The sequence below is a fragment of the Gnatocerus cornutus genome, chromosome 4, assembly GCF_029298725.1.
Source record: "Gnatocerus cornutus isolate USDA-ARS CGAHR chromosome 4, icGnaCorn1.1, whole genome shotgun sequence".
In the NCBI taxonomy this organism is placed as follows: domain Eukaryota; kingdom Metazoa; phylum Arthropoda; class Insecta; order Coleoptera; family Tenebrionidae; genus Gnatocerus; species Gnatocerus cornutus.
This window is the reverse complement of record NC_142236.1, coordinates 6,906,556-6,929,511: the sequence shown is the minus strand read 5'-3', so window position 1 is coordinate 6,929,511 and position 22,956 is coordinate 6,906,556. Positions and strand designations below refer to the sequence as shown.

Genomic DNA, 22,956 nt, shown 5'->3' with positions numbered 1-22,956 from the left:
GATCCTCTGAAAATTTCCAGAATTCCTCGGGATTTTTAAGTTGTGTATAATTCCACCAGATTCTTTAGGATTGTCTAGGAATCTTCTAAAATTTCTCCAGGACTTAGTTAGATTTTTTCAATTTCTCCGAACATGTTTTAGGAATTTCGGATTCTTTAGTGGTGCTTATAATTTTCCAGGATTCTAAACTTAAAATTCTAGAGCTCTGTGTAATCAGCTTATGGTTCCTCAGGTTTCTCAAAAATTCTTTAGGACCCTTTAGGATTCTCTGAAATTTTCCAGGATCCCTCAGGATTTTTAGATTCTGAAGGATTGTCTAAGAATCTCAAGGACTTTCTAGGACTTTTTTAAGTTTTTTAGAGTTACGCACAAGTTTCTTTAGACATGTTTTATGAATTTGTAATGCTTTATTATTGTCTAGAATTATCTAAGATTCTGTGAGATGTTCAAGAATTCCATGGTTTCGACATTTTTCTAGTTGTTTCGTCCTCAGGTTTCTCCGAGATTCTTTAGGGATTTTCTCTTCTCTACGTTTCCCAAAGATTCCTATGTTCCTTTAAGATTGTTTTAAATTATAAATGTTCCTGGATTTTCCAGAATTCTTAAAATTTTTTAATTTTTTCCCAACATTTCCAGGTTAGTCCGAGATTCTTTAAGAATTTCTGATTGTTTAGTATTGCTCAGGATTCTCCCAAGATCTCGAAAAGGTTCTAAAATTTATTATGAATTCCCAGGTTGCTCAAGAATCTTTAGGATTTTATATGGGATTCCCTGAATTTTCCAGAAATTCTTAGGAATTTTTAAGGTTTTTTAAGATTGTCTAAGAATCTCTAAGATTCTCCAGTATTTTTTATTTATGTAAGTATTCTCTACAGTTCTCCAAAGATTTCTCCAATAATGTTCTAGAAACTTCTGGCTCTTTAGCATTGTCTTGAATTTTCTAAGATTCTATGAGATTTTCTAGGACTGTTAATGATTTCCAGGTTTATCAAAAATATCATTATCAAAAATAAAATTTATTCCCAAATACCAAATTTCATCAAAAATGCCAACGCGCGTTTCGATACCAATGCTACCATCATCAGAGTGATGATTAAACTGAGTTCTCCAAGATTTTTTTAAATTATCTAGAATTCTCAAAGATCTTCCAAAATTCCTTGGGTTTTTTAAGCCCTCCACGTTTCCCCAAAATTCTATAGGAATTTGTGGTCTCATAAGATTTTCTTCTTCTGGGATTTTTGCTTCTCTACGTTTCCCAAAGATTCTTATATTCCTTTAAGATTGTCTCAAATTCTAAATGTGTCTGGATTTTCCAGAATTCTTAAAAATGTTAAATTTTTTCCCAACATTTCAAGGTTTATCTAAGATTCTTTAAAAATTTCTGATTGTTTATTATGAATTTCCAGGTTGCTCAAGAATCTTTAGGACTTTATAGGATTCCTTGAATTTTCCAGAAATTCTTGGGAATTTTTAAGGTTCTTTAAGATTGTTAGAATTTTCTAAGATTCTTCAGTATTTTTTATTTATGTAAGTATTTTCAACAGTCTCCAAAGATTTCTCCAATAATGTTCTAGAAACTTCTGGCTCTTCAGCATTGTCTTGAATTTTCTAAGATTCTATGAGATTTTCTAGGACTCTCAATGATTTCCAGGTTTCTCATTATCAAAAATACCATTTATTCCCAAACACCAAATACCATTGCTACCATCATCAGAGCGATGATTAAACTGGTTTCTGCAAGATTTTTTAAGATTATCTAGAATTCTCAGAGATCTTCCAAAATTCCTTGGGTTTTAAAGCCCTCCACGTTTCCCCAAAATTCTATAGGAATTTGTGGTCTCATAAGATTTTCTTCTTCTGGGATTTTTGCTTCTCTACGTTTCCCAAAGATTCTTATGTTCCTTTAAGATTGTCTCAAATTATAAATGTTCCTGGATTTTCAAGAATTCTTAAAAATTTTAAATTTTTTCTCAACATTTCCAGGTTAGTCCGAGATTCTTTAAGAATTTCTGATTGTTTAGTATTGCTCAGGATTCTCCCAAGATCCCGGAAAGGTTCTAAAATTTAAAAAAATGTTTAGGATTTTATACGGGATTCCCTGAATTTTCCAGAAATTCTTAGGAATTTTTAGGGTTTTTTAAGATTGTCTAAGAATCTCTAAGATTCTCCAGTATTTTTTATTTATGTAAGTATTCTCCACAGTTCTCCAAAGATTTCTCCAATAATGTTCTAGAACCTTCTGACTCTCTAGAATTGTCTTGAATTTTCTAAGATTCTATGAGATTTGCTAGGTCTCTTAATGATTTCCAGGTTTCTCATTATCAAAAATACAATGTATTCCCCAACACCAAATTTCGTCAAAAAATGCTAACGCGCGTTTCGATACCATTGCTACCATCATCAGAGCGATGATTAAACTGATTTCTCCAAGATTTTTTACGATTATCTAGAATTCTCAGAGATTTTCCAACATTTCTTGCGTTTTTTAAGCCCTCCACGTTTCCCCAAAATTCTACAGGAATTTCTACGTTCTCATAGGATTTTCTTAGATTCCACAAGGTTTCTACAGGATTCTTTAGGACTGCCGTGGATTATCCAAGATTCTAATTTTTTTATGGTTCCTCAGGTTACTCAGATCCTCCAGGATTGTGTAGAAATCTCCAAAAATCTCCAAGACCAAGACTAAGATTTTTTTAAGTTGTCCACAATTTTCTCCATACGTGTTTCAAGAATTCCTTATGATTCTCAAGTTTCTCCAAGATTTTTAGGCATTCCTGATTATTTGGTTTTGTCTACGATTCTCTAAGATGCTGTCAAGATTCTTTAGGATCCATCAGGATTTTGTCATTTTGCTTGATTTTCCTTTGGGATTCTTCAGGAAGTTCTCCGAGGTTCTAAGATTTTTAGGTCTTCAGTCTCAGTTTACTTGCCCGCCAAAAGACAAGAATACATGAAGAAAAAAAAAAACAAATTTAATAAAAATATGGTGATGAAAAGGAATGAATTTCTATTTTAAATGATGTATAACTTTTATTTACAATAAATGCATCTTCGGCCATTTTAAAAGCACCGGAGATTAACGTCCGCCATCTTATAATACACCACGGACTCCGGGAAAGTCATGTTTTGCATTGACTAACTTGTGCACACACAATAAATTACTAACATGTCTTGGAAATACGTTAAAATAAGATTTAATACTACAATAGGAAGATGTTACGATTTCAAAAGCTTATTCAGTCGGTCGATTTCACTGCCCAAAGTGTCCACATTTTCCTTCAACAAATCAATAAGAACACACTAAATTTCTGTTAAACTTACTTTTAAAGTGATGTTCTTAAGCAGGGCATCTTCCAGTACCGCCTGTAGCTTCCGGTTGATGTCCAACGACAACTCCAAAGTTAATTTGTCGTCAGCTACCCGCGAACTATACACAGATGCCATAACTCCATTTAACTTGGCTATGTTCGCCTAAAAACGAAGAAGTTAAAATCGAGGAAAACGAAGAAAAGTGCAGACATGTCAAAGTGCAATCTAAAAACACAAAACTCACCAGAATTTCGACGAAGACTAAGAGAGAAAAAACGTTTAATGGGCTCTTCTAGTCGAAGGACGACACTCACCTTATTGTTATCCATAGTGTTTGAAGTTAGTGTTCCCGACTGGTCCCTCAGGATGTAACTCTGGAGAAGTCGCGACTTCTTCTGGAGTTCTAAGACTAGAGTGTTGACGTGCTCCTCCAGGAAATCGAGCTTCTCCGATTTCCGCGCACTTATTCGTTGCAGTTTGACGATGTGTTCGATCAAAGTTTGTCTATCTAAACCAGCGTCCGGCTGGATGACCTGCGAAAAAAAGGTAAAAAAAGAACTACAAAGGAAGAGGAAGACCTTCACTTGCTCCACCGCGGGAGAGTCGTTGGAGCGGTCCACGTTAAGCGAAGAGTTAGAACTGCTGCTACTCTTCCGTTCTAAAATCTCGTAGTTTTCAAGTCTTTTGCGGCACTGCTGGAGCTCCTTGTTCACCTCCTGGAAGAAAAAAGTTAACTTTGCTCCACCAGGTTAGACCGCACCTTCAACGACAACTCGAATTTCCTCTTCAAGAGGCGATTCTCCCCTTTACTGTCCACCGCCTCCTGTTTGAACTTCTCGCACTGACTAGTTTTCTCGTTGAGACTCTTCTTCAGATCCTCCAGTTCTTCCCCGCGTTGCGCTTTTTCTTCACAGAGCTGCGCCGTGAGAATCCCGTTCTTCGTCTCTTGCTCTTTGAGCGATCGTTTTAGTAAGTTCTGCTCGCACGTCAGCTGCTGTACCTGTAGCCAAAAAAATAAAATAGAGAGTTAATTAGACTGTGACCACCACTGTACCTTCGTTTCCAATGCGGTGAACTCCGACTGTAGCCTCACATTCTTATCAGTCAACTGCTGCGTGAAGAGAAGGAGCTCTGCTTCTCGCTCGCGACACGCGGCGATGTCGCCTTCAAGCTCCGCGTTTCTTTGCTTTAATAGGTAAATCTGATCGTTGCAAACTCGGTTCTGATCCTGCTCGTTCTTCAACTGCAACTTCAACTGGTCGAGAAGAGCAGTTTTCGCTTGTAAATCCGCGCAGTCTTGTCTCTGTTGATCCGCGCAGGCTCGGATGTCGCTCAACTTCTGCTCGCTCTCCAGCCGCTCCCGTTCCAACTGTTGGACTTTGAGGGAGAGATCGTTGTTCTCCTGCAACATGTCTTTCTGTTTGGTTTGGAGCTTCTCCAACTGGGAACTGAGCGTCTTCACTTGCTGCTCTTTGTCCTCTTTTTCGTGGCGCAGGAGGATGAGAGTCGCCTGTTGTTCTTTGAGTTGTTGGTCCAGGACGTGCGCGCGGTTGTCTTGAGACGTGTGAAAGGTCTTGATGGAGTCCTGAGCGTCGCGTTTCGCCTGCTCAATCACGTCGGTCATGTCCTGGAGCTTCTTGTTGAGGTCGTCGACTTTCAATTGGCATTCTTTGTGGAGCTGCATCTCAGTTTTGAGGCTGTTTTGAGACCACTTCAGCTTCGTCTCCAGCGCGTTTAAGTCGGTTTTAGTCTGCTCCAGCTCCTGCTGACTGGTTTTGTACTCGTACGTTTTGTTATCAAGCATTTGGCAAATCCTCGCTTTCTCAGACATCATAACTTGCACTTTGTGCTGGATAATCTCATTCTCACTAATCTGCTCTTTGTACTTCTTCTCAATTTGCTCTTTCTGCTGCTTTACGTCCAAGACGTTCTTCTCGCTCATCGCGTACTTCATCACCATCGTCTCCTTCTCCTTCTGAGCCAACTCCTTCTGCCTCACCACCTAAAACTGGACTTGTACCCCCAAAGACTCTATGAACAAACTTACAAGTTCCAACTTGGCCTCCAGATTTGCACATTTCTGGCGCAGTTGTGCGATCTCCTCCTGTTGTTCCGAATTGTTGTTATTCAACGTCAACACCTCTTTGGTTGTTTCTTCGTGCTCGCACATATGGGGGCCCGTTTCGGCCTCCATGACAACACCTTCAGTGCCCATTTTTCTACACGCGCGACATTTCTTCACCGAAATAGCTAAAATGAAGATCTGGGGGCGCCGAGAACTTCTGTAATTTAATAAAACATTTTTTTCTTGAAGTAAAAGGGGTCAATTTAGACAACCAACATTTCGACGTTTGACAATTTGGGGGATTTCAAGCTGAAGTGGTGGCAGCGCTGGCTCGTCAAATTCTTGTTTTTTACTAATTTCAAGCTTCTTTAGTAATGCGAAAGATGGAAACTTGATATCGTATCAACACCACCGAAAAAAAGGAGTGAATTTGAAGAAGAATTAAGATTAAAACTTGTGATGCGACTTTTGATTAGTGATTTTTTGTCGTTGGGTTGGTACTGTCACTAACAATTTTCAGTTAAATTTAATTTGTAATATAAAATTATGATTTTGGGTGCAATGGTAAAAAGACGGCTTCCACGCCCAACACTGGTCTTGACATTACTAATTAATCATGTAATTTTTTTAATTATCCGTGTTAAAAAAATGACACTTGTCAACTGTCAATGTCTGTCAAAATTTTGACAGACAGTTTGTAAACGACGATGTTTGGTGTTGCATTTGGCGGTTTTTCCCCAAAATTCTTGTTTTCAAGCGCAAAGTGTTAGGTTTAACACTTGAAAATGCACATAAAACAGGTAAAGTCGCATAACCCTCGTTTTAACATAAACTCAAAGGTGCCCCTTTTAGGTCATCATTCAGGGCTTCAAGAGCTACCGGGACCAGACAGTCGTGGAGCCGTTTGATAAACGGCACAATGTGGTTGTGGGGCGTAATGGATCAGGCAAAAGTAACTTTTTCTACGGTACGTACAAACTATTGAGTTTCATTGTTTTCCGGCAGAGGCGGATTAGGACCGTTGGGGCCCTGGGACCCCTAAAACACAGAAATGTAGACATTAAAATGCTTCATAGGTTTTGTTTGGAGTCTCTAGTTGCTTTCTTAGTTTGAATTTTACTTCAGATTTATTGAGATTCTCTAGATTTACAGTCGCAAACAAAAAATTTTGGTCGTCACTGTTACCTAGAAAGTTTGTCTTGAGGTGCCTTTTTGGTTTGATTTTTTTTTAGATTGCGTTTGATTCTATAGATTTACAGTTGCGACCAAGAAATGTTACCCAAAAAGTTTGTCTATAAACGCTTTGTTGGTTTCAATTTTATCTTTCATTTTTTTATTCTTTAAATTTACAGTCGCGTGCAAAAATTTGGTTGTTTTTTTCGTTTGTTTTTTTTTTCTAGATTTTACAGTGAACAAAAGTTTTATAAGTCGCCAATGTTCTTTTAAAATCTCGATTTACAGAGGCGAGCAAAAATTTTTACTGTTACCTAGAAAGTTGTTATATCTAAATGCTTCCTCGCTTGAATTTTTCTTATATTCTTTATATTTACTGTTGCGAACATAAAATTGTGGTTGTCAACTTCACTTTTCCCCAGAAAGTTCGTCTCTAGATGTGTGTTTGTTTTTTGTTCTAATGTTCTAAATTTACAGTAGCGAGGAAAAAATTTTGGTGGCCAATGTCACTGCACTCCAGAAAGTTCGGCTCTAAATGCTTCTTTGGTTTGATTTTTCCTATAAGATTCTCTAGACTTGCAGTCACGAGCAAAAAATATTGGCCATCAATGGCACTGTTGCCCAGAAAGTTTGTCTCTAGATGCTTTCTTGGTTTGAAATTTCTTTTTATATTTCTTTAGGTCATCTAGATTTACAGTCGCGAGCAAAAAATGTTGATCGTCATTGTTAGAAAGTTCGACTTTAAACACTTACTTGGTCGCGAGCAAATATTTCGGTTCTAGATGCTTTCTTGGTTTTCATGTTTCTTTTAAATTCCCTAGATTTACAGCCGCGAGCAAAAAATTTTTGATCATTAATGTTACTGTTGCGCAGACAGTTTTTATCTCTAGATGCTTTCTTGACTTAAATTTTCCTTAGATTCTCTATATTTACAGTCGCGAACAAAAAATTGTGGTTATAGATCATCCAAATTTACAATCGCGAGCAAAAAATTTTGGTCATCTGAAAATTAAACTCTCAATACGTTTTTGATTTGAATTTTCCTATTAGATTCTCTAGATTTACAGTCGCGAGCAAAAAATTTTGGTTAATCATTTTCTTTAAATTTTTCTTACACATTCAATTTTTTTTTAATTTCTCTTATAATCCCCAAATTTGCTTTAGATTTTTTTCAGATTCTATTTAGATTCCTAATTTCTTAGTTTTCTTTCATCCTCCATTCTATTTTTATATTCTCCCTGATTTTTCCTTTTTATTTTCCGTTTATTTATTGTTCTGAATTAAAATGTGTTCCTTCTTTGTGTAGCCATCCAGTTCGTGCTCAGCGACGAGTTCTCCCACCTGCGCCCCGAGCAGCGCCAGGCGCTCCTCCACGAAGGTACCGGCCCCCGCGTGGTCTCCGCCTACGTGGAAATAATCTTCGACAACTCCGACGCCCGTGTCCCTGTAAGAGCCCCCACGATGTCCCCCCCATACTCAATCATTCTTTCCAGATCGAACATGAGGAAATCTACCTGAGACGCGTCATCGGGGCTAAGAAGGACCAGTACTTCCTCAACAAGAAGGTCGTACCGCGGAGCGAAGTCATGAATCTCCTGGAATCCGCTGGTTTTTCCAACTCAAATCCTTACTACATCGTCAAACAGGGGAAGATCAACCAGATGGCGACCGCCCCCGACGCCCACCGACTGAAGCTTCTTCGGGAGGTGGCGGGGACGAGGGTTTATGACGAGCGTCGCGACGAGTCCATGGGGATTCTAAGGGAAACTGAAGGGAAAGTGGAGAAGATCGAGGAGTTTTTACGGACGATTGAAGACCGGCTGAGTACTCTGGAGGAAGAGAAAGAGGAGTTGAAGCAGTACCAGCATTACGATAAGATCCGACGCGCGTTGGAATACATCATCCACGAGGTGGAGCTCAACGAGAATAAGAGGAAGTTGACGGAATTAGAGAAACAAAGAAATGAGAGTGGGACTGAGCAGGAGAAGCTCGCGTCGAACCTGAAGAAGGCCCAAGACAGTATCAAAATATTCACGAAGAAGACGAAGGAAACGAAGAAGGAATTGTCGAGTTTGAAGGAAGAACGCGACATTCTTAGCAACGACCAACAGCACTTGATTAAGGAGAAGGCCAAGCTGGATTTGACCATCAAAGACTTGTCCGAGGAGGTCCAAGGAGACAACAAATCAAAAGAACGGGCGGAGAACGAACTGGCGCGACTCACACAGTCGATAAAGGAGAAAGAAGCGGAGCTGGAGAAGGTCAAGCCGCAGTACGAAGCCATGAAGAAGCGCGAGGAGGAGTGCACGAGGGAGTTGGCGTTGAAGGAGCAGAAGAGGAAGGAGTTGTACGCCAAGCAGGGGCGCGGGAGCCAGTTCACTTCCAAAGACGACAGGGACCGGTGGATCCAAAACGAATTGAAGTAAGTCCTCGAGAAGAGTCTCCAAAGCATTGAATTTTCTTTGCAGGTCTTTGAACAAACAATTGAAAGACAAGCGGGATCACCGCGATAAACTCGAAGCGGATTTGAAACGAGACGCCGCCAAGACTGTGGAACTCACCAAGAAGATCGAAGAACAATCCCAAGAGCTGGAACGTCAAAAGAACTGCATCGATGAGCACAACAAGCAGTGCTACGAGCTGAAGAAGAACAAGGATCAGTTCCAAGCCGCTAGAAAGTACGTCCAACTCTTAGCTATCACCACCTCTTAATATGTTTTTCTTGCAGCGAGCTCTGGCGCAAGGAGAATAACGTCCAACAGAACCTTTCCTCCCTCAAAGAAGACCTGGCCAAAGCCGACCAACAGTTGCGCTCCATGGCCGGGAAGCCCATCCTCAACGGCAGAGACAGCGTGAGGAAAGTCTTGGACACCTTCGTCAGCAGAGGAGGACGTGAAGCGGAAATCGCGCGGTCGTACTACGGCCCCGTTATCGAAAACTTTGATTGCGAGAAGAGCATCTACACCGCCGTGGAAGTCACTGCCGGAAACCGCCTGTTCCACCACGTCATCGACTCGGATAAAGTTGGCACGCAGATTCTGAAGGAGATGAATCGGCAGAAGCTCCCAGGGGAGGTCACTTTCATGCCGTTAAATCGACTGAACGTGAGGGACATCGCGTATCCTAACGACTCGGTGAGTTTTATTCAGCACACTCCTAAAAAAATACAGGTTTTTTTAGGACGCCATCGCGATGGTCTCCAAGCTTCACTACGACCCCAAGTACGACAAGGCCATGCGGTACCTCTTCGGGAAAACTCTCATCTGCCGGAACCTCGACGTCGCGACGAAGCTCGCGCGGACCACCGGTCTCGACTGTGTGACTCTTGAAGGTGATCAAGTCTCCTCCAAAGGGTCGCTGACTGGGGGGTATTTCAACTCGAATCGGTCTCGTCTGGAGATGCAGAAGACTCGCAGTGAGACCATGCAGCAAATAGCGCAGTGCGAGGAGGAGCTGCGGTCTCTGCGCGAGGAACTCTCGAAGACGGAGGCTTCAATCAACAGCATCGTCTCTGAAATGCAGAAGACCGAAACCAAGAACAGTAAAGCGAAGGGAATCTACGATAAAGTCAAAGGAGAGTTGCGGCTAATGAAGGAAGAGCTCTCCAACATCGAGCGCTTCCGTGGCCCGAAGGAACGCTCTTTGGCCCAGTGCAAATCGAGCTTGGAAGCCATGCAAAGCACCAAAGACGGCTTAGAGAGCGAACTCCACCAAGAGCTCCTTTCGCAACTCTCCTTCGCTGACCAAGCGGAAGTCGATTCGTTAAACGACGACATCCAACGCCTCCAGAAGGAAAACAAAGAAGCCTTCAGCACGAGAATGAAGTTAGAAGCTGAGAAGAACAAACTTGAGAATCTTTTGACGAACAATTTGATCCGAAGACGCGACGAGGTCTTGCATGCTCTCCAGGAAATCTCTTTGGAAGATAGGAAACGACAGTTGGTCAACTCGAAGAGCGACCTTGAGGAAATCGACAGGAAGATCGAGAAAGTGAACAGAGAGCTCAGCTCGATGGAGAATAAAGTCAAAGAGATGGCCAAACGTCTGAAGTCGGAGCAGAGCGAACTAGACTCGTACAAGAAAAAGGAGAAAGAAGCCCAGGACAAAATCGACGAGGATGCTAAGCATCTGGAGAAATACGCGACGAAGCAGAATCTCCTGGAGCAGAAGATCGCGGAGTGTGTGGAGAAGATCAACCAATTGGGGGCTCTCCCGGCGCAGGAACTCTACTCCCATTACGTGAAGATGTCGTCACGATCGGTAAGTCTTCAGGTGAGAAGAAGCAGATCTGTAACTTTCTTTTCAGTTGTTTAAAGAGTTGGAGAAGACGAATAATCAATTGAAGAAGTTTAGTCACGTGAACAAGAAGGCGTTGGATCAGTTTATGAGCTTCTCGGACCAGAAGGAGAAGCTCCAGAAGAGGAAGGAGGAACTGGACAGAGGGTACGTCGCCAACACTATGAATTACTCTAAGTGTCTGTTTCAGAGGCGAGAAAATCAAAGAACTCATCTCCATGTTGGAACAACGGAAGCTGGAGGCCATCCAGTTCACCTTCAAACAAGTTTCCAAGTACTTCACTGAGGTCTTCAAGAAGCTCGTCCCCACCGGGAAGGCGAAACTCGTCCTCAAAACGATAGATAATGAGGATGGCCGCGATGTTGGACCGGAAGACACCAATTCCGACCAGTTCAGCGGGATCGGCATCAAAGTCTCTTTCACCGACTCCGACGCGGAGATGAAGGAAATGAATCAGTTGTCGGGAGGACAGAAGTCTTTGGTTGCTCTCGGACTGATTTTCGCCATCCAGAAGTGCGATCCTGCTCCTTTTTATTTGTTTGACGAAATTGATCAGGCTTTGGACGCGCAGCATCGGAAGGCCGTGGCTAATATGATCCATGAGTTGTCAGGGGAGGCGCAGTTCATTACGACTACTTTCAGACCAGAGCTGTTGGAACACGCTCATAAGTTCTACGGAGTGAAGTTTAGGAATAAAGTAAGTCATGTGGAATGCGTGACGAGAGATGTTGCAAGAGACTTCGTTGAAGATGACCAAACCCATGGTTAGTTCTAAGTCTAAGAGGACTTTCATGTGCATGTAGGTAGTGTTGTTTTATTACTACTTTTTAAGATGTAAGATTTAATTTGTTTGTTCACATATTATACTATTTATCTTAAGAAACCGTGATTTTTTTTACCGTTTTGGTTGAGTCGTACCAGTCGTAAAGTTTTACAATCCAGGCAGAAGACCTTAACTCTGTAAAGCATCTCCTCTACCTATGTGATGGAGTCACGGTAGTTCCATTAGTACCATGATCTGTTGATTTTGGTGTCATGATTAGCGTGGAAACTAACGTCAATCACTGTCAAAATTTAAAATGGAATCGAAAAAGAACGAGCCTCGTGGAATCCCACTAAATCAGTACCGCCTCTGGAAGTACTCTATCGAAAAAGAAGACAAACTTCGTCTCAAATGGTTCAAAAACAACGAAAATCGGTTAGAAGAAATCGCTAACCACGTCAAAACCCACGAAGTTTCTGACGATGTTAAAAACGAAGAAAAGGAACTGATGTTTCGTGAAATTGAGAATCGAGATAACTATCACGTAGAACACCAAGAAGTAGTACCACCGATCGTGGAAGAAGCGGCGGTCTTTAACGTCATGCGACCTGTAGATAAAGAAATTACCAATCTTATGTATTCCGGTAAGGTTACCATTGGTAAAACTAAACACTACAGAACTTACAGATATAAAGAGTGAAGGAAGACGAGCTTATTTGAAGGAACGAGTTAAGGTGATTCCAGAACTCCGGTACTACTTTCCGGAAACTTCCAGTTTCGTGTATGGATGGAATATGTGGGACCATAACAAAACGACGAAAGGGAGTAAATTCGCGAGACAACAAGTTATAAGAGGGTCGTTCTATAGAAGACGAGGTGTCACGAGGGACCCTGAGTGGTACAAAGAACCCGCGAGGCTCAGTCCTCAAGTTTGTGGACGAATTTAGATGAATAAACTTAGTTTGGTTGGTGTTTCAACTTTACCTTTTTGTATACACCTGTTAGTACCTCTGCCAGTTCTTTGATTCTTTCCAAATAGTCATCAAGTGCGTCTTTCGTGAGGTCGAGAACCACTTCGCTTCATCCTGGCTGTAGTTACTACCATCTACAAAAAGTCTACACCAAAGTAGTAACCAAAGTAACACGTTAATTTTGATGTGGTTCGACCGTCTTGGAGGTCACTTCTTCAATAATCCAATCCATTGTGTTTATTTTTTCCACGACGCGCTCCCCCAGATCAAATATAACTTCCGGAGTACTTCCTCTCGTTCTTTGTTCTTTAGCAAAATGTCAGCAACCGCAGGATCAATTTCTTCCTTCATCTTCCTCTCAATCAGAAGTTGCGTCTCTTCCTTCAACGTCTCCCTCATTTCTTCTTCTTCGCCAAAATTTTCCACCACCAAGCTTTTTTACACTTCATCGTTCACCACAAGCAACCTGAAGACTTGGTCGACCAATTCTTGAAGACACTCGAGGCAGTGGATCTCAACTTGTTTTTTAAAGCTGTCGCAGCTCTTCTTTACCTCTTCCATGAAGTCGTGACAAGTACCATGGATCTCCTCTTTGTTGATTATGGTACCATGACTTCCATAGAAGCTCTGAAGTCAATCAAAGTTAAAATTTTAATTGGAACCGAAAGAAATTGGTCTCAAAGAATCCCACCATCTTTGTAGGAAAAGAAAAGAAATTTCGTCCCAAAGAAGTGGTGTTTTAAGACATTTAACAGAGAAGTATTGTGTGGTACGACCAGAAAAGTATTCTGAGGGCAATCAGAAACGAAGGCTAGTCGTGGAAAATTCCGGTACTACTTTCAGAAAACTCCAGTTACTGGAGGGCGACCACAAGAAAATCACAGAAGGAAGTACCTAAATTTGTGAGGTCATAACAAGGTGGTTCCACAGAAGAAGAAGAAGAAGAAGCAGAGACCCTCAGTGGTACCAAGAACCCGCGTGAACGGATTTTCCAAAACTTACCTCGGTAAGAGTTTCAACTTCTCGGAAAGAAGAGTCTAGAAGAACCGTCACTCTGTTAACATAAGCACCTGTTAGTACCTCCACCAGTTCTTTGATTCTTTCTAAACAATCTTCAAATGCGTCTTTCATAAGATCGAACTACTTGCGCTTCCAAATGTTAATTTTGGACATGTCTGCGTAGAAGTTGATGTATGCGCCCAGTCTGTGAACTTTGAACTTTATTTCGTACGCCACGTTGCGGATGGCGAGTCGCAGTTCGTTGACCATTGAACACACAGTCTCTTTGTGCTCGAATTCAGTCTTGGAGTCTTCTAGTCTGGAAGTACTCAACATCACAAGTTGCTTCTTTTCCGTGTCTACCTCGTCAAAGTGGCTGCTGCCGTAGCTTCAAATTTCTTCACGGTATCTTGTTTGAGCGCGCTGAACTCCGTCAAGGATCTTCTTCCACTTCTTGGGAATCTCCTTCTCCACCTTCCGGAGTTTCTTCAAGAACCACTTTGCTTCATCCCAGCTGTAGTTACCACCATCTACAAAAAGTCTACACCAAAGTAGTACCATCAAAGATCTCCCTCACTTGATTGAACTCTTAAAACGAGAGATCATCTGATCAATTTTGCTTCGATTCTCATTCATCGCATTATCGTTCTCTTGGAAATTCTCTTCTAGGAGCTCCTTCGTGGTACGTGCAGATGTTTGAAGTCGTACCACACAAGACGCAACGTGCTGTGACTTGGTCGCCTTCTTCAAACTCTCATCAATCTCTCTCCTAGTTCCTTCGTACTCCTCCAGAACTCGAAGATTTTGCTCGTGGCACGGCTGCTTAACATCGCGAGCATCTCCAAGGTACTTCTTCACTTTCTGAAAAAAGAAACAATGAAGTTTCCTCCAATCACACTTACTTCTTCAATATCGTCGAGCTCGTGAAGATGATCCTCAAGATCTTTGAGCCGGACGTCGTAGATCGTCGCTTTGATGCGAAGGTACCGCGGTTTGTGCGCCGCTAGTCTAACTTCAAGTCGCTTGTTTAGCTTCACGACGATGTTTGCAATCCAGTTCTCAGCCTTACGGGACAGTTCTTGGTGACAAGTTAACATGTACTGCCGAAGAGTCTCCCACAGTCCAAACATCCAGTTATTGACAGCATCGACTTAGTACTGACACGCCTTCATTTGTAACGGAATCAACTCATCCGAAGACTCCTTCTGGTCACTCCAGGTACTCCTCTTCTTTTGCATACACTCGGTGGAGGAGTTCGCGGAGAGAAACGCATCAATCTCGCTTATAAACAGCTCGATGGCTTGGTCCATTAGACGGTGGTACTCGCGAATTGCAATGATCTCGCTGTCGCACTGAGATGAGTACCTGGAGATATAAAGTTGTACCGAAGAACAAGCAAGAAAAGCGTTACAGTTTTTCGATGGAATCGAAGAACTTGTTGACTTCTTGGAGGTGTTGGTCGAGGTGGTGCTTCGTGGAATCCTCGCGCGGCTTGTCGAGAAGTGTAATGATCTTGGTGTCAATACTGTGCGCCTTTATATCATTCGCATTGACGGTCTATTTCAACTTTTCAAGAGTTAGATTCTTTGCGTCGGCTTCTCGTGCGAAGTGAGAGCAGCCGCTGGGGAATGCGTTCGTGTTCTGAAGATTCGATTCCATGTAGCCAGTGATGGTGTTCCATAAGTTCTACCAAAAGAATTGTTAACTTTCCAGACTTCTTCGTCGTACCTGTAAAGTCTCAACATCGCACTTATAATTCTCGCTAATCTCTTCGATGATTCGTCCATTAGACGGTCGTACTCTCGAATTGCAATGATCTCGCTGTCGCACTGAGATGAGTATGTGGAGTTTTAGAGTGGTGCCGAAGAACAAACAAGAGAAGCGTTTACAGTTTTCCGATGGAATCCAAGAACTTGTTGGCTTCCTCGAGGTGTTGGTCGAGGTGGCGCTTCGTGAAGTCTTCGCGAAACTTGTCGAAAGATGTGTTGGTCTTGGAGTCGATACTCTTGGTCGTACCTTTGTATACATATGTATATCAAGTCTGAGATCCATGTTCCTTAAGGCCTCCTCGTTGGTTCTGAGGTATGGGGTTGGTTAAGAAATCACTGAAAAGAAAAAGTTTGGTGGTACCTTTAGCTACTCCTTTAATTCCTCTTAGATATTCTTACAGTGCTTTAAATTCTTTTAGGATTTTCGTATATTTTCGTAATTTCTTCTTTAATCTTTGCAAAGACTCCTGATTTCTTCAAATTGTCTTATACTCTTATTAATTGTCTTATTTTGTTTTGATATCTTAAAATTCTGTTAAATTGTCTTTATTTCTTCTCGTTTAGTTTGTTTTTTTTTAAGATTCTTTATTTAAAAATGGTGGAATCTTTAATCCTTAAAAAAATAACTCTCCAATAACAGAAATACAAAATCCCAAACCAATGAATAAAAGTCAGAGGAAGAATATAAAAGCAAAATGAAAGTTGGCACACGCCAAAAGTCATATTTGACTGTCACTCTCTTCGTGACGATGACTTTTCGCCCCCTGACCGAAGACTACATCTCTGTAGTCACAATTCCATTAAACGTTGAGTCTCTTTCAGTTTCCAAACCCTCAAAAGCCATCACGCGCCTCCTCAAGAAGCGCGAAAATGGTCACAACGTCGCTGTTAATTTCATCAAACTCGCCTGCCGGAAGCACAGCCTGGATATAGAAGAAGAAATCCGACAAGAATGCGAACGAATCAAGGAAACTCTCGAGAAAATCAAAGCACAGATTGAGGCGGAAATGACAGGCGTCATGATCGCCAATGAGGAGGAGGTTAATTCGAGTTTCTTCTTCTGGTGGTAATTCACTGGTTTTTGTAGTTGGTGATTTTACCACTAGAGTTGTTTGAATTTGTTGCGGAGAACATCGAGAACTATGATAGAGAGCGCATGGCTGCTATCGACACTTTTTACGACAATCTGAAGAGTTTGGAGCGGAAACGGTCGAGGAGTTTTAAGAAGGTTCTCCAAGAAGGTTACCAGAAGATGGAGAAGATATCCTACTTGTTACCCTTCGAACTCTTGAACTACTTTGAAACTGAAGCTACGGTACTATACTATCTGGCTCCAATCTCTCTTCTAGTACTAGTTCCAGAAGCTAAACGAAATCACCATGTCAAACTATCGCTACTTCGCGCAAATCCGTGCAGATCTCCAACTCCAAGCTCAGGAAGAACTGCGCTCGTGTCATTTAGCTCTTCACGACATCAAAGACAAGTACCGGAGGGCGTGCAAAATCGCGAAACTAAGAGAAGCAATGTGAGTACCAACACTCCAGTTTCTTAACTTCACAGTTCTCACAGAGATGCGCCTGGTAAGACCATCTTATCGGAAACGCATCTCTCGAGGTTGTCGCTCCCAGACCTGAAGTTAGCTGAAGAGTTTCCTCGCACCAGCGTCGAGGTGGAGGTGTGGGCGCAACAGATAAAAGTCACTTTAAACGACTTGGATAACAACGCGAAGAAGCTCATCAGTATGTACAAGTTTATGGTCATGAACGTCTACAACCGCCTCTTTAGAGAGGTCAGAAACGTTACTGAAGCACTCGAGGCCGACGATGACGCCTCGAGGGAAATCAATCTCGGATTTGAGTTATACAAACCGATCATCGAAGAGATTAGCGAGAATTATAAGTGCGATGTTGAGACTTTACAGGTACGACGAAGAACTCTGAAGAGTTAACAATTCTTTTAGTAGAACTTATGGAACACCATCACTGGCTACATGGAATCGAACCTCCAGAATACAAACGCGTTTCTGAGCGGCTGCTCCCACTTATGGGACCCTCACTTCGCACGAGAAGCCGACGCAAAGAATCTAACTCTTGAAAAGTTGAAACAGACCGTCAATGCGAATGATATGAAAGCGCACAGTATTGACACCAAGATCAATACAACTCTCGACAAGCTGCGCGAGGATTCCACGAAGCACCACCTCGACCAACACCTCCAGGAAGTCAACAAGTTCTTTGATTCTATCGAAAAACTGTAACGCTTCTCTTGCTTGTTCTTCGGTACAACTTTATATCTCCAGGTACTCATCTCAGTGCGACAGCGAGATCATTGCAATTCGCGAGTACCACCGTCTAATGGACCAAGCCATCGAGCTGTTTATAAGCGAGATTGACGCGTTTCTCTCCGCGAACACCTCCACCGAGTGTATTCAAAAGAAGAATAGTATCTGGAGTAACCAGAAGGAGTCTTCGGATGAGTTGATTCCGTTACAAATGAAGGCGTGTCAGTACCAAGTCGATGCTGTCAATAACTGGATGTTTGGACTGTGGGAGACTCTTCGGCAGTACATGATAACTTGTCACCAAGAACTGTCCCGTGAGGCTGAGAACTGGATTGCAAACATTGTAGTGAAGCTAAACAAGCGACTTGAAGTTAGACTAGCGGCGCACAAACCGCGGTACCTTCGCATCAAAGCGACGATCTACGACGTCCGGCTCAAAGAACTTGAGGATCATCTTCACGACCTCGACGATATTGAAGAAGTGAGTGTGATTGGAGTTAACTTCATTGTCTCTTTTTTCAGAAGGTGAAGAAGTACCTTGGAAATGCTCGCGATGTTAAGCAGCCGTGCCACGAGCAAAGTCTTCGAGTTCTGGAGGAGTACGAAGGAACTAGGAAAGAGATTGATGAGAGTTTGAAGAAGGCGACCAAGTCACAGCACGTTGCGTCTTGTGTGGTACGACTTCAAACATCTGCACGTACCACGAAGGAGCTCCTAGAAGAGAATTTCCAAGAGAACGATAATGCGATGAATGAGAATCGAAGCAAAATTGATCAGATGATCTCTCGTTTTAAGAGTTCAATCAAGTGAGGGAGATCTTTGATGGTACTACTTTGGTGTAGACTTTTTGTAGATGGTGGTAACTACAGCCGGGATGAAGCAAAGTGGTTCTTGAAGAAGCTCCGAAAGGTGGAGAAGGAGATTCCCAAGAAGTGGAAGAAGATCCTTGACGAGTTCAGCGCGCTCAAACAAGATACCTTGAAGAAGTTTGAAGCTACGGCAGCGGCCACTTTGACGAGGTAGTTAGACACGGAAAAGAAGCAACTTGTGATGTTGAGTACTTCCAGACTAGAAGACTCTAAGGCTGAATTCGAGCACAAAGAAACTGTGTGTTCAATGGTCAACGAACTGCGACTCGCCATCCGCAACGTGGCGTACGAAATAAAGTTCAAAGTTCACAGACTGGGCGCTTACATCAACTTCTATGCAGACATGTCCAAAATGAACATTTGGAAGAGCAAGCAGTTCGATCTTATGAAAGACGCACTTGAAGATTATTTAGAAAGAATCAAAGAACTGGTGGAGGTACTAACAGGTGCTTATGTTAACAGAGTGACGGTTCTTCTAGACACTTCTTTCCGAGAAGTTGAAACTCTTACAGAGGTAAGTTTTGGGGAAATCCATTCACGCTGGTTCTTGGTACCACTGAGGGTCTCTGCTCATTCTTCTTCTTCTTCTGTAGAACCACCTTGTTATAACCTCACAAGTTTAGATTCTTCCTTCTGTGATTTTCTTGTGGTCGCCCTCCAGTAACTGGAGTTTTCTGAAAGTAGTACCGGAGTTTTCCACGACTAGCCTCCGTTTCTGAATGTCCTCACAATACTTTTCTGGTCGTACCACACAATACTTCTCTGTTAAATGTCTTAAAACACCACTTCCTTGGGACGAAATTTTTTTTCTTTTCCTACCAAGATGGTGGGATTCTTTGAGACCAATTCTTTTCGGTTCCAATTCAAATTTTAACTTCGATTGACTTCAGAGCTTCTATGGAAGTCATGGTACCATAATCAACAAAGAGGAGATCCATGGTACTTGTCACGACTTCATGGAAGAGGTGAAGAAGAGCTACGACAGCTTTAAAAGACAAGTTGAGATCCACTGCCTCGAGTGTCTTCAAGAATTGGTCGACCAAGTTTTCAGGTTGCTTGTGGTGAACGATGAAGTGTTCAAAAGTTTGCTGGTGGAAAATTTTGGCGAAGAAGAAGATGATGAAATGAGGGAGAAGTTGAAGGAAGAGACGCAACTTCTGATTGAGAGGAAGATGAAGGAAGAAATTGATCCTGCGGTTGCTGAAATTTTGCTAAAGAACGAGGAACGAGAGGAAGTACTCCGGAACGTTATATTTGATTTGGGGGAGTGCGTTAAGGAAAAAATAAACGCAATGGAGCGGGTTATTGAAGAAGTGACCTCCGAGACGGTCGAACAACATCAAAATTAACGTGTAAATTACGCAACCAGCAATACACGCGTGGCAAAAATTTTGACTCTTTTTGGTCTCAGTTGAATAAAGTCTGAGGAGCTTCGAAATGAAAGCATTTAGGCTCCAGATGATGTTAAACCTCGCCTCTTCAGTTGTACGAAGAAATTAGCACCATTAGAAAACGGCAACGACCCTCGCCCCCAATCCCAACGAAAACCTGAAAAAACCTCAACGTGTCGCTTCTATTGTTCTCCGTTTTTTAGCAGTTTCCACCTCTTCACCGCGTAACACAAATTACCGGTTAGCTCTAAAAGCAGTAAGATCATTGAACTCCTGGCAAATTAGATGCTAAATATAAGACAAAGTCGAGAACCGTTGCGGCGCCAATTTGTGTCCTTCGTTTCCCACCTTGTCAAAAATTCCGGAAAACGTTTCTTCTCACGCGTTTTAATTGTTTCTCGAAGAATGAAGATCGAGTTTGAAGAAGAGGTGATTGGCAGCGCAGTTATTGCAGACTGCATAGCTCAAGACGAGGCAAAAACTTGCCTAGACTTTTATGTCATCGCTTAGTTCTTGTACGGATGCGATATAAAATTATATGTGCTTTTGCAGCGTGGTGAAGAACGCCATCACTCTTCGGAGACTTGTAAGGAGAGCTATTGAACTGGAGTTGTTCTATGTAACATTCATTAGTTCGTTAGATGTGGATGGAAAAAAACGCGATGGAAGGAAATGCGGTGGTAGCGTCTTGGGTCAATATTTGGACAGTACGGGTTCTGGGGATGTGTGCTTTACCAAGTCGAGGAGTCGAACTGAAATGGCATGCTGGTGGGGTTCAACGATTTGGACTGGTTTCGTTTAATTTATTTATGGCGAGAAATAGAGACAAATTCAAAGTAGCAACTGCCAAACCTAACCAATAAATAACAAACTAGGTTTTTTCTAACAATCGGAACCAGTAAGAGTTTAAGGTGTGGTCGTTGACTACCACATTATTCTTGTGTTGACCAAAGGCGGATGGTTTTTCTTCATTTCAGAGGCTTTTGGGAGATCTGTCTCTGTATCTTTACCGACATGAAATTAGCTCCATTTTGTAGAGGATTTTTGAAGGAATTGGCTACGAGCACTACTTTCTCCAAAAGTCTTTATTGAGGACCAATCAAACAAGTTTTTAGTTTTTAATTTTTATAGACTTAAAGAAAAACTTTATTTTCTCAAAAAGGCATCGACAAAAACCCTTTTAAAATAGAACCTCAAAATTCTACCATATTGGCTCTAGGTCATCTACACTCTTTGTAATCAAGCATAGTTTTATGAAACTAACATTTTTGAATAGAGAATTGTTCAAAGAATGCAGTGGCGTCGTTACTTTTTATCTGGGAGTACTGGTTTCCCCGAAATTTAAAGTCAAAGTGGAAGAAAATTGACTCTTTTGGTGCAGATATAAAAAAAATGTAAATTTCGAAAAAAAATTGTATTTTATAAAATACTGAAGACATTTGAATAATATTTTGCAAACATAGACACTCAAATATGCTCTTTTGATTACCACAACGAAACACTCAATTTTTTCAAAGAGGCTTCAAAAAAAAGATCTTCAAACTAGAATCTTAAAATTCCGCCATTTTTGGCCCCAGGTCATGTAAACTCTTTATAATGAAGCCTAGATTGATAAAACTAACTTTTTTTAATACTGGATTCTCAAAAGAACGCAGCGGCGTCGTAACTTTTTGTCTAGTAGTACTGTTTTTCCCGAAATTTAAAGTCAAAGTGGAGGAAAATTGACTCGTTTGTCAAATCAACAGTGATAATGCAAAAAAAAATCAAAAAAAGTCTTATATTTTACAAAGTACGAAAGATATTTGAACAAAATTTTGCATGCATAGACACTCTGATTTGCTCTTTTCATTTCCATGGTCAAAAATTCGGATTTCTTAAAAACGAATAGAGAAAAAAAATTCAATCGAAATGCTCAAAATAGAACCACGTTTGTTTCTAAATCGTACTCTTTATGATGAAGTTTAATTTATGAAATTAATTTTTTATTATAGAGAATTGTTTAAACAATCCAGTGGTGTTAAAAATTGATGCAAAATTGACGGAAAATTAAGCTTAAATTAACTCCACAAAATTTTCGTATTTGTGAAAAAAAAAATTTACTCCATAAAAACTGGAAGAATTTAGTAATACTCTAGGCGTCTCGATTGTGAAGAAGCCAAAATGTGAAGTCAAAATTCAGAAATTTTGATTTAAGTAACTCTCGAAGAAATTTGCTTTTGGCTCTATATCGATACAAAGCAGTCAACATCAAGTTCATTGCGATAAAGTTGACTTCTTTTTATAGAGAATTATTCAAAGAATGCAGCGCTGTAGTTATTTTTTCTCTACAAACACTACTTTTCATTAAAATAGAGATCAAAATTGATGAAACGTGCAATTTTCACAAAATTTTCATATTATTTGAACCTCAGAATTGCGCAACGCTTGGCTGTAGGTCGTACATATTTTTTAAAATAAAGAGCTTGATAAAACTAACCTCTTTTTATAGAGAATTGTTCAAAGAGAACAGTGGTGTCGTTACTTTTTTCCAAAAAGTACTACTTTTTGCGAAATTTATAGTTAAATTTAACCAAAAAAAACACAAAATTTTCGTGCTTATAAAAATCTTTTTTCCTCGATTACCTAAAACTGGCAAAAAATTAGTAAATTTAGCAGGCTTCTAGATTATGAAGAACTCTTTATGGTATACAATGCTGTCACTACTTTTTGGCTCTATGTCAATAAGAATCTATGTCTATAAGAAAATTTCTTTAAAGTCGATTTGAAAAAAAAAACTTTTTGGCTCTATGTCAATACATAGCAGCCAAAATAAAGCTTGTTGCTATGAGTTGAGTTCATTTTATAGAGAATTGTTCAAACAATGCAACATTGTCGTTATTTTTTCTCTACGAGCATTATTTTTTGAGATATTGTCACAATTGATGAAAAGTGGAATTTGAATTGACAATACAAAATTTTTATGTTTTGAAAAAGTCTGATGTTTCCTTGAAAACTTAAGAAATTTTAAGGAATTCAACAGACGCAAAACTTAGTTTTTTAAAACGTCAACGATTTCAACGAAATTTTAAA

At 40.9% G+C, this 22,956-nt stretch overlaps 4 protein-coding genes and 1 pseudogene across 6 annotated transcripts; 3 read left to right on the top strand and 2 right to left on the bottom strand.

The window, feature by feature from the left end:
* Positions 1-3,004: 3,004 nt before the first annotated feature.
* LOC148176297 (coiled-coil domain-containing protein 186-like) lies at positions 3,005-5,697 on the bottom strand. Of its 2 annotated transcripts, none has more exons than XM_088034586.1 (7): positions 5,357-5,697; positions 4,364-5,311; positions 4,070-4,309; positions 3,888-4,025; positions 3,624-3,842; positions 3,322-3,471; positions 3,005-3,276 (listed from the first exon to the last, which is right to left on the bottom strand). In XM_088034586.1, the coding sequence occupies exons 1-7, from the start codon at positions 5,522-5,524 to the stop codon at positions 3,217-3,219; spliced, it is 1,923 nt and encodes a 640-aa protein (XP_087890712.1). In that variant the 5' UTR covers positions 5,525-5,697; the 3' UTR covers positions 3,005-3,216. The 2 variants fall into 2 exon arrangements, with proteins under 2 accessions (XP_087890712.1, XP_087890713.1); XM_088034587.1 differs by lacking the exon at positions 3,005-3,276 and adding an exon at positions 3,554-3,570 and having other exon boundaries at positions 3,378-3,471.
* A 321-nt stretch (positions 5,698-6,018) lies between these two features.
* SMC3 (structural maintenance of chromosomes 3) lies at positions 6,019-11,725 on the top strand. Its single transcript, XM_088034577.1, has 9 exons — positions 6,019-6,174; positions 6,227-6,341; positions 7,854-7,993; positions 8,041-8,969; positions 9,016-9,225; positions 9,276-9,681; positions 9,728-10,807; positions 10,854-10,990; positions 11,034-11,725. Exons 1-9 carry the CDS (start codon positions 6,160-6,162, stop codon positions 11,611-11,613), a joined length of 3,612 nt encoding a protein of 1,203 aa, XP_087890703.1. The 5' UTR covers positions 6,019-6,159; the 3' UTR covers positions 11,614-11,725.
* A 116-nt stretch (positions 11,726-11,841) lies between these two features.
* LOC148176295 (uncharacterized) lies at positions 11,842-12,554 on the top strand. 2 transcript variants are annotated; one of them, XM_088034599.1, is made up of 2 exons: positions 11,842-12,251; positions 12,295-12,554. In XM_088034599.1, the coding sequence occupies exons 1-2, from the start codon at positions 11,924-11,926 to the stop codon at positions 12,552-12,554; spliced, it is 588 nt and encodes a 195-aa protein (XP_087890725.1). In that variant the 5' UTR covers positions 11,842-11,923. The 2 variants fall into 2 exon arrangements, with proteins under 2 accessions (XP_087890725.1, XP_087890726.1); XM_088034600.1 differs by having other exon boundaries at positions 11,842-12,266; positions 12,310-12,554.
* A 462-nt stretch (positions 12,555-13,016) lies between these two features.
* LOC148176294 (uncharacterized) lies at positions 13,017-15,629 on the bottom strand (annotated as a pseudogene).
* A 466-nt stretch (positions 15,630-16,095) lies between these two features.
* Positions 16,096-19,845, top strand: LOC148176293 (uncharacterized). Its single transcript, XM_088035034.1, has 10 exons — positions 16,096-16,386; positions 16,434-16,661; positions 16,708-16,871; positions 16,916-17,267; positions 17,310-17,599; positions 17,646-18,108; positions 18,150-18,433; positions 18,470-18,646; positions 18,695-19,010; positions 19,387-19,845. The coding sequence occupies exons 1-10, from the start codon at positions 16,096-16,098 to the stop codon at positions 19,843-19,845; spliced, it is 3,024 nt and encodes a 1,007-aa protein (XP_087891160.1).
* Positions 19,846-22,956: the final 3,111 nt, after the last annotated feature.

What these genes read in the sequence shown, in the direction of transcription:
- LOC148176297 (XM_088034586.1), bottom strand. Translation starts at nt 5,524, where the DNA reads ATGGGCACTGAAGGTGTTGTCATGGAGGCCGAAACGGGCCCCCATATG. An exon ending in TGGAGGCCAAGTTGGAACTT is followed by an intron (nt 5,312 to 5,356) that starts GTAAGTTTGTTC and finishes GTCCAGTTTTAG; the next exon opens with GTGGTGAGGCAGAAGGAGTT. An exon ending in ACACTATGGATAACAATAAG is followed by an intron (nt 3,472 to 3,623) that starts GTGAGTGTCGTC and finishes CTTCGTTTTTAG; the next exon opens with GCGAACATAGCCAAGTTAAA.
- SMC3 (XM_088034577.1), top strand. An exon ending in ACTCCGACGCCCGTGTCCCT is followed by an intron (nt 7,994 to 8,040) that starts GTAAGAGCCCCC and finishes CATTCTTTCCAG; the next exon opens with ATCGAACATGAGGAAATCTA. An exon ending in CAGTTCCAAGCCGCTAGAAA is followed by an intron (nt 9,226 to 9,275) that starts GTACGTCCAACT and finishes TTTTTCTTGCAG; the next exon opens with CGAGCTCTGGCGCAAGGAGA.
- LOC148176293 (XM_088035034.1), top strand. Translation starts at nt 16,096, where the DNA reads ATGACTTTTCGCCCCCTGACCGAAGACTACATCTCTGTAGTCACAATT. An exon ending in TTTGATTCTATCGAAAAACT is followed by an intron (nt 17,600 to 17,645) that starts GTAACGCTTCTC and finishes TTATATCTCCAG; the next exon opens with GTACTCATCTCAGTGCGACA. An exon ending in ACCTCGACGATATTGAAGAA is followed by an intron (nt 18,109 to 18,149) that starts GTGAGTGTGATT and finishes CTCTTTTTTCAG; the next exon opens with AAGGTGAAGAAGTACCTTGG.
- LOC148176295 (XM_088034599.1), top strand. Translation starts at nt 11,924, where the DNA reads ATGGAATCGAAAAAGAACGAGCCTCGTGGAATCCCACTAAATCAGTAC. An exon ending in TACCAATCTTATGTATTCCG is followed by an intron (nt 12,252 to 12,294) that starts GTAAGGTTACCA and finishes CAGAACTTACAG; the next exon opens with ATATAAAGAGTGAAGGAAGA.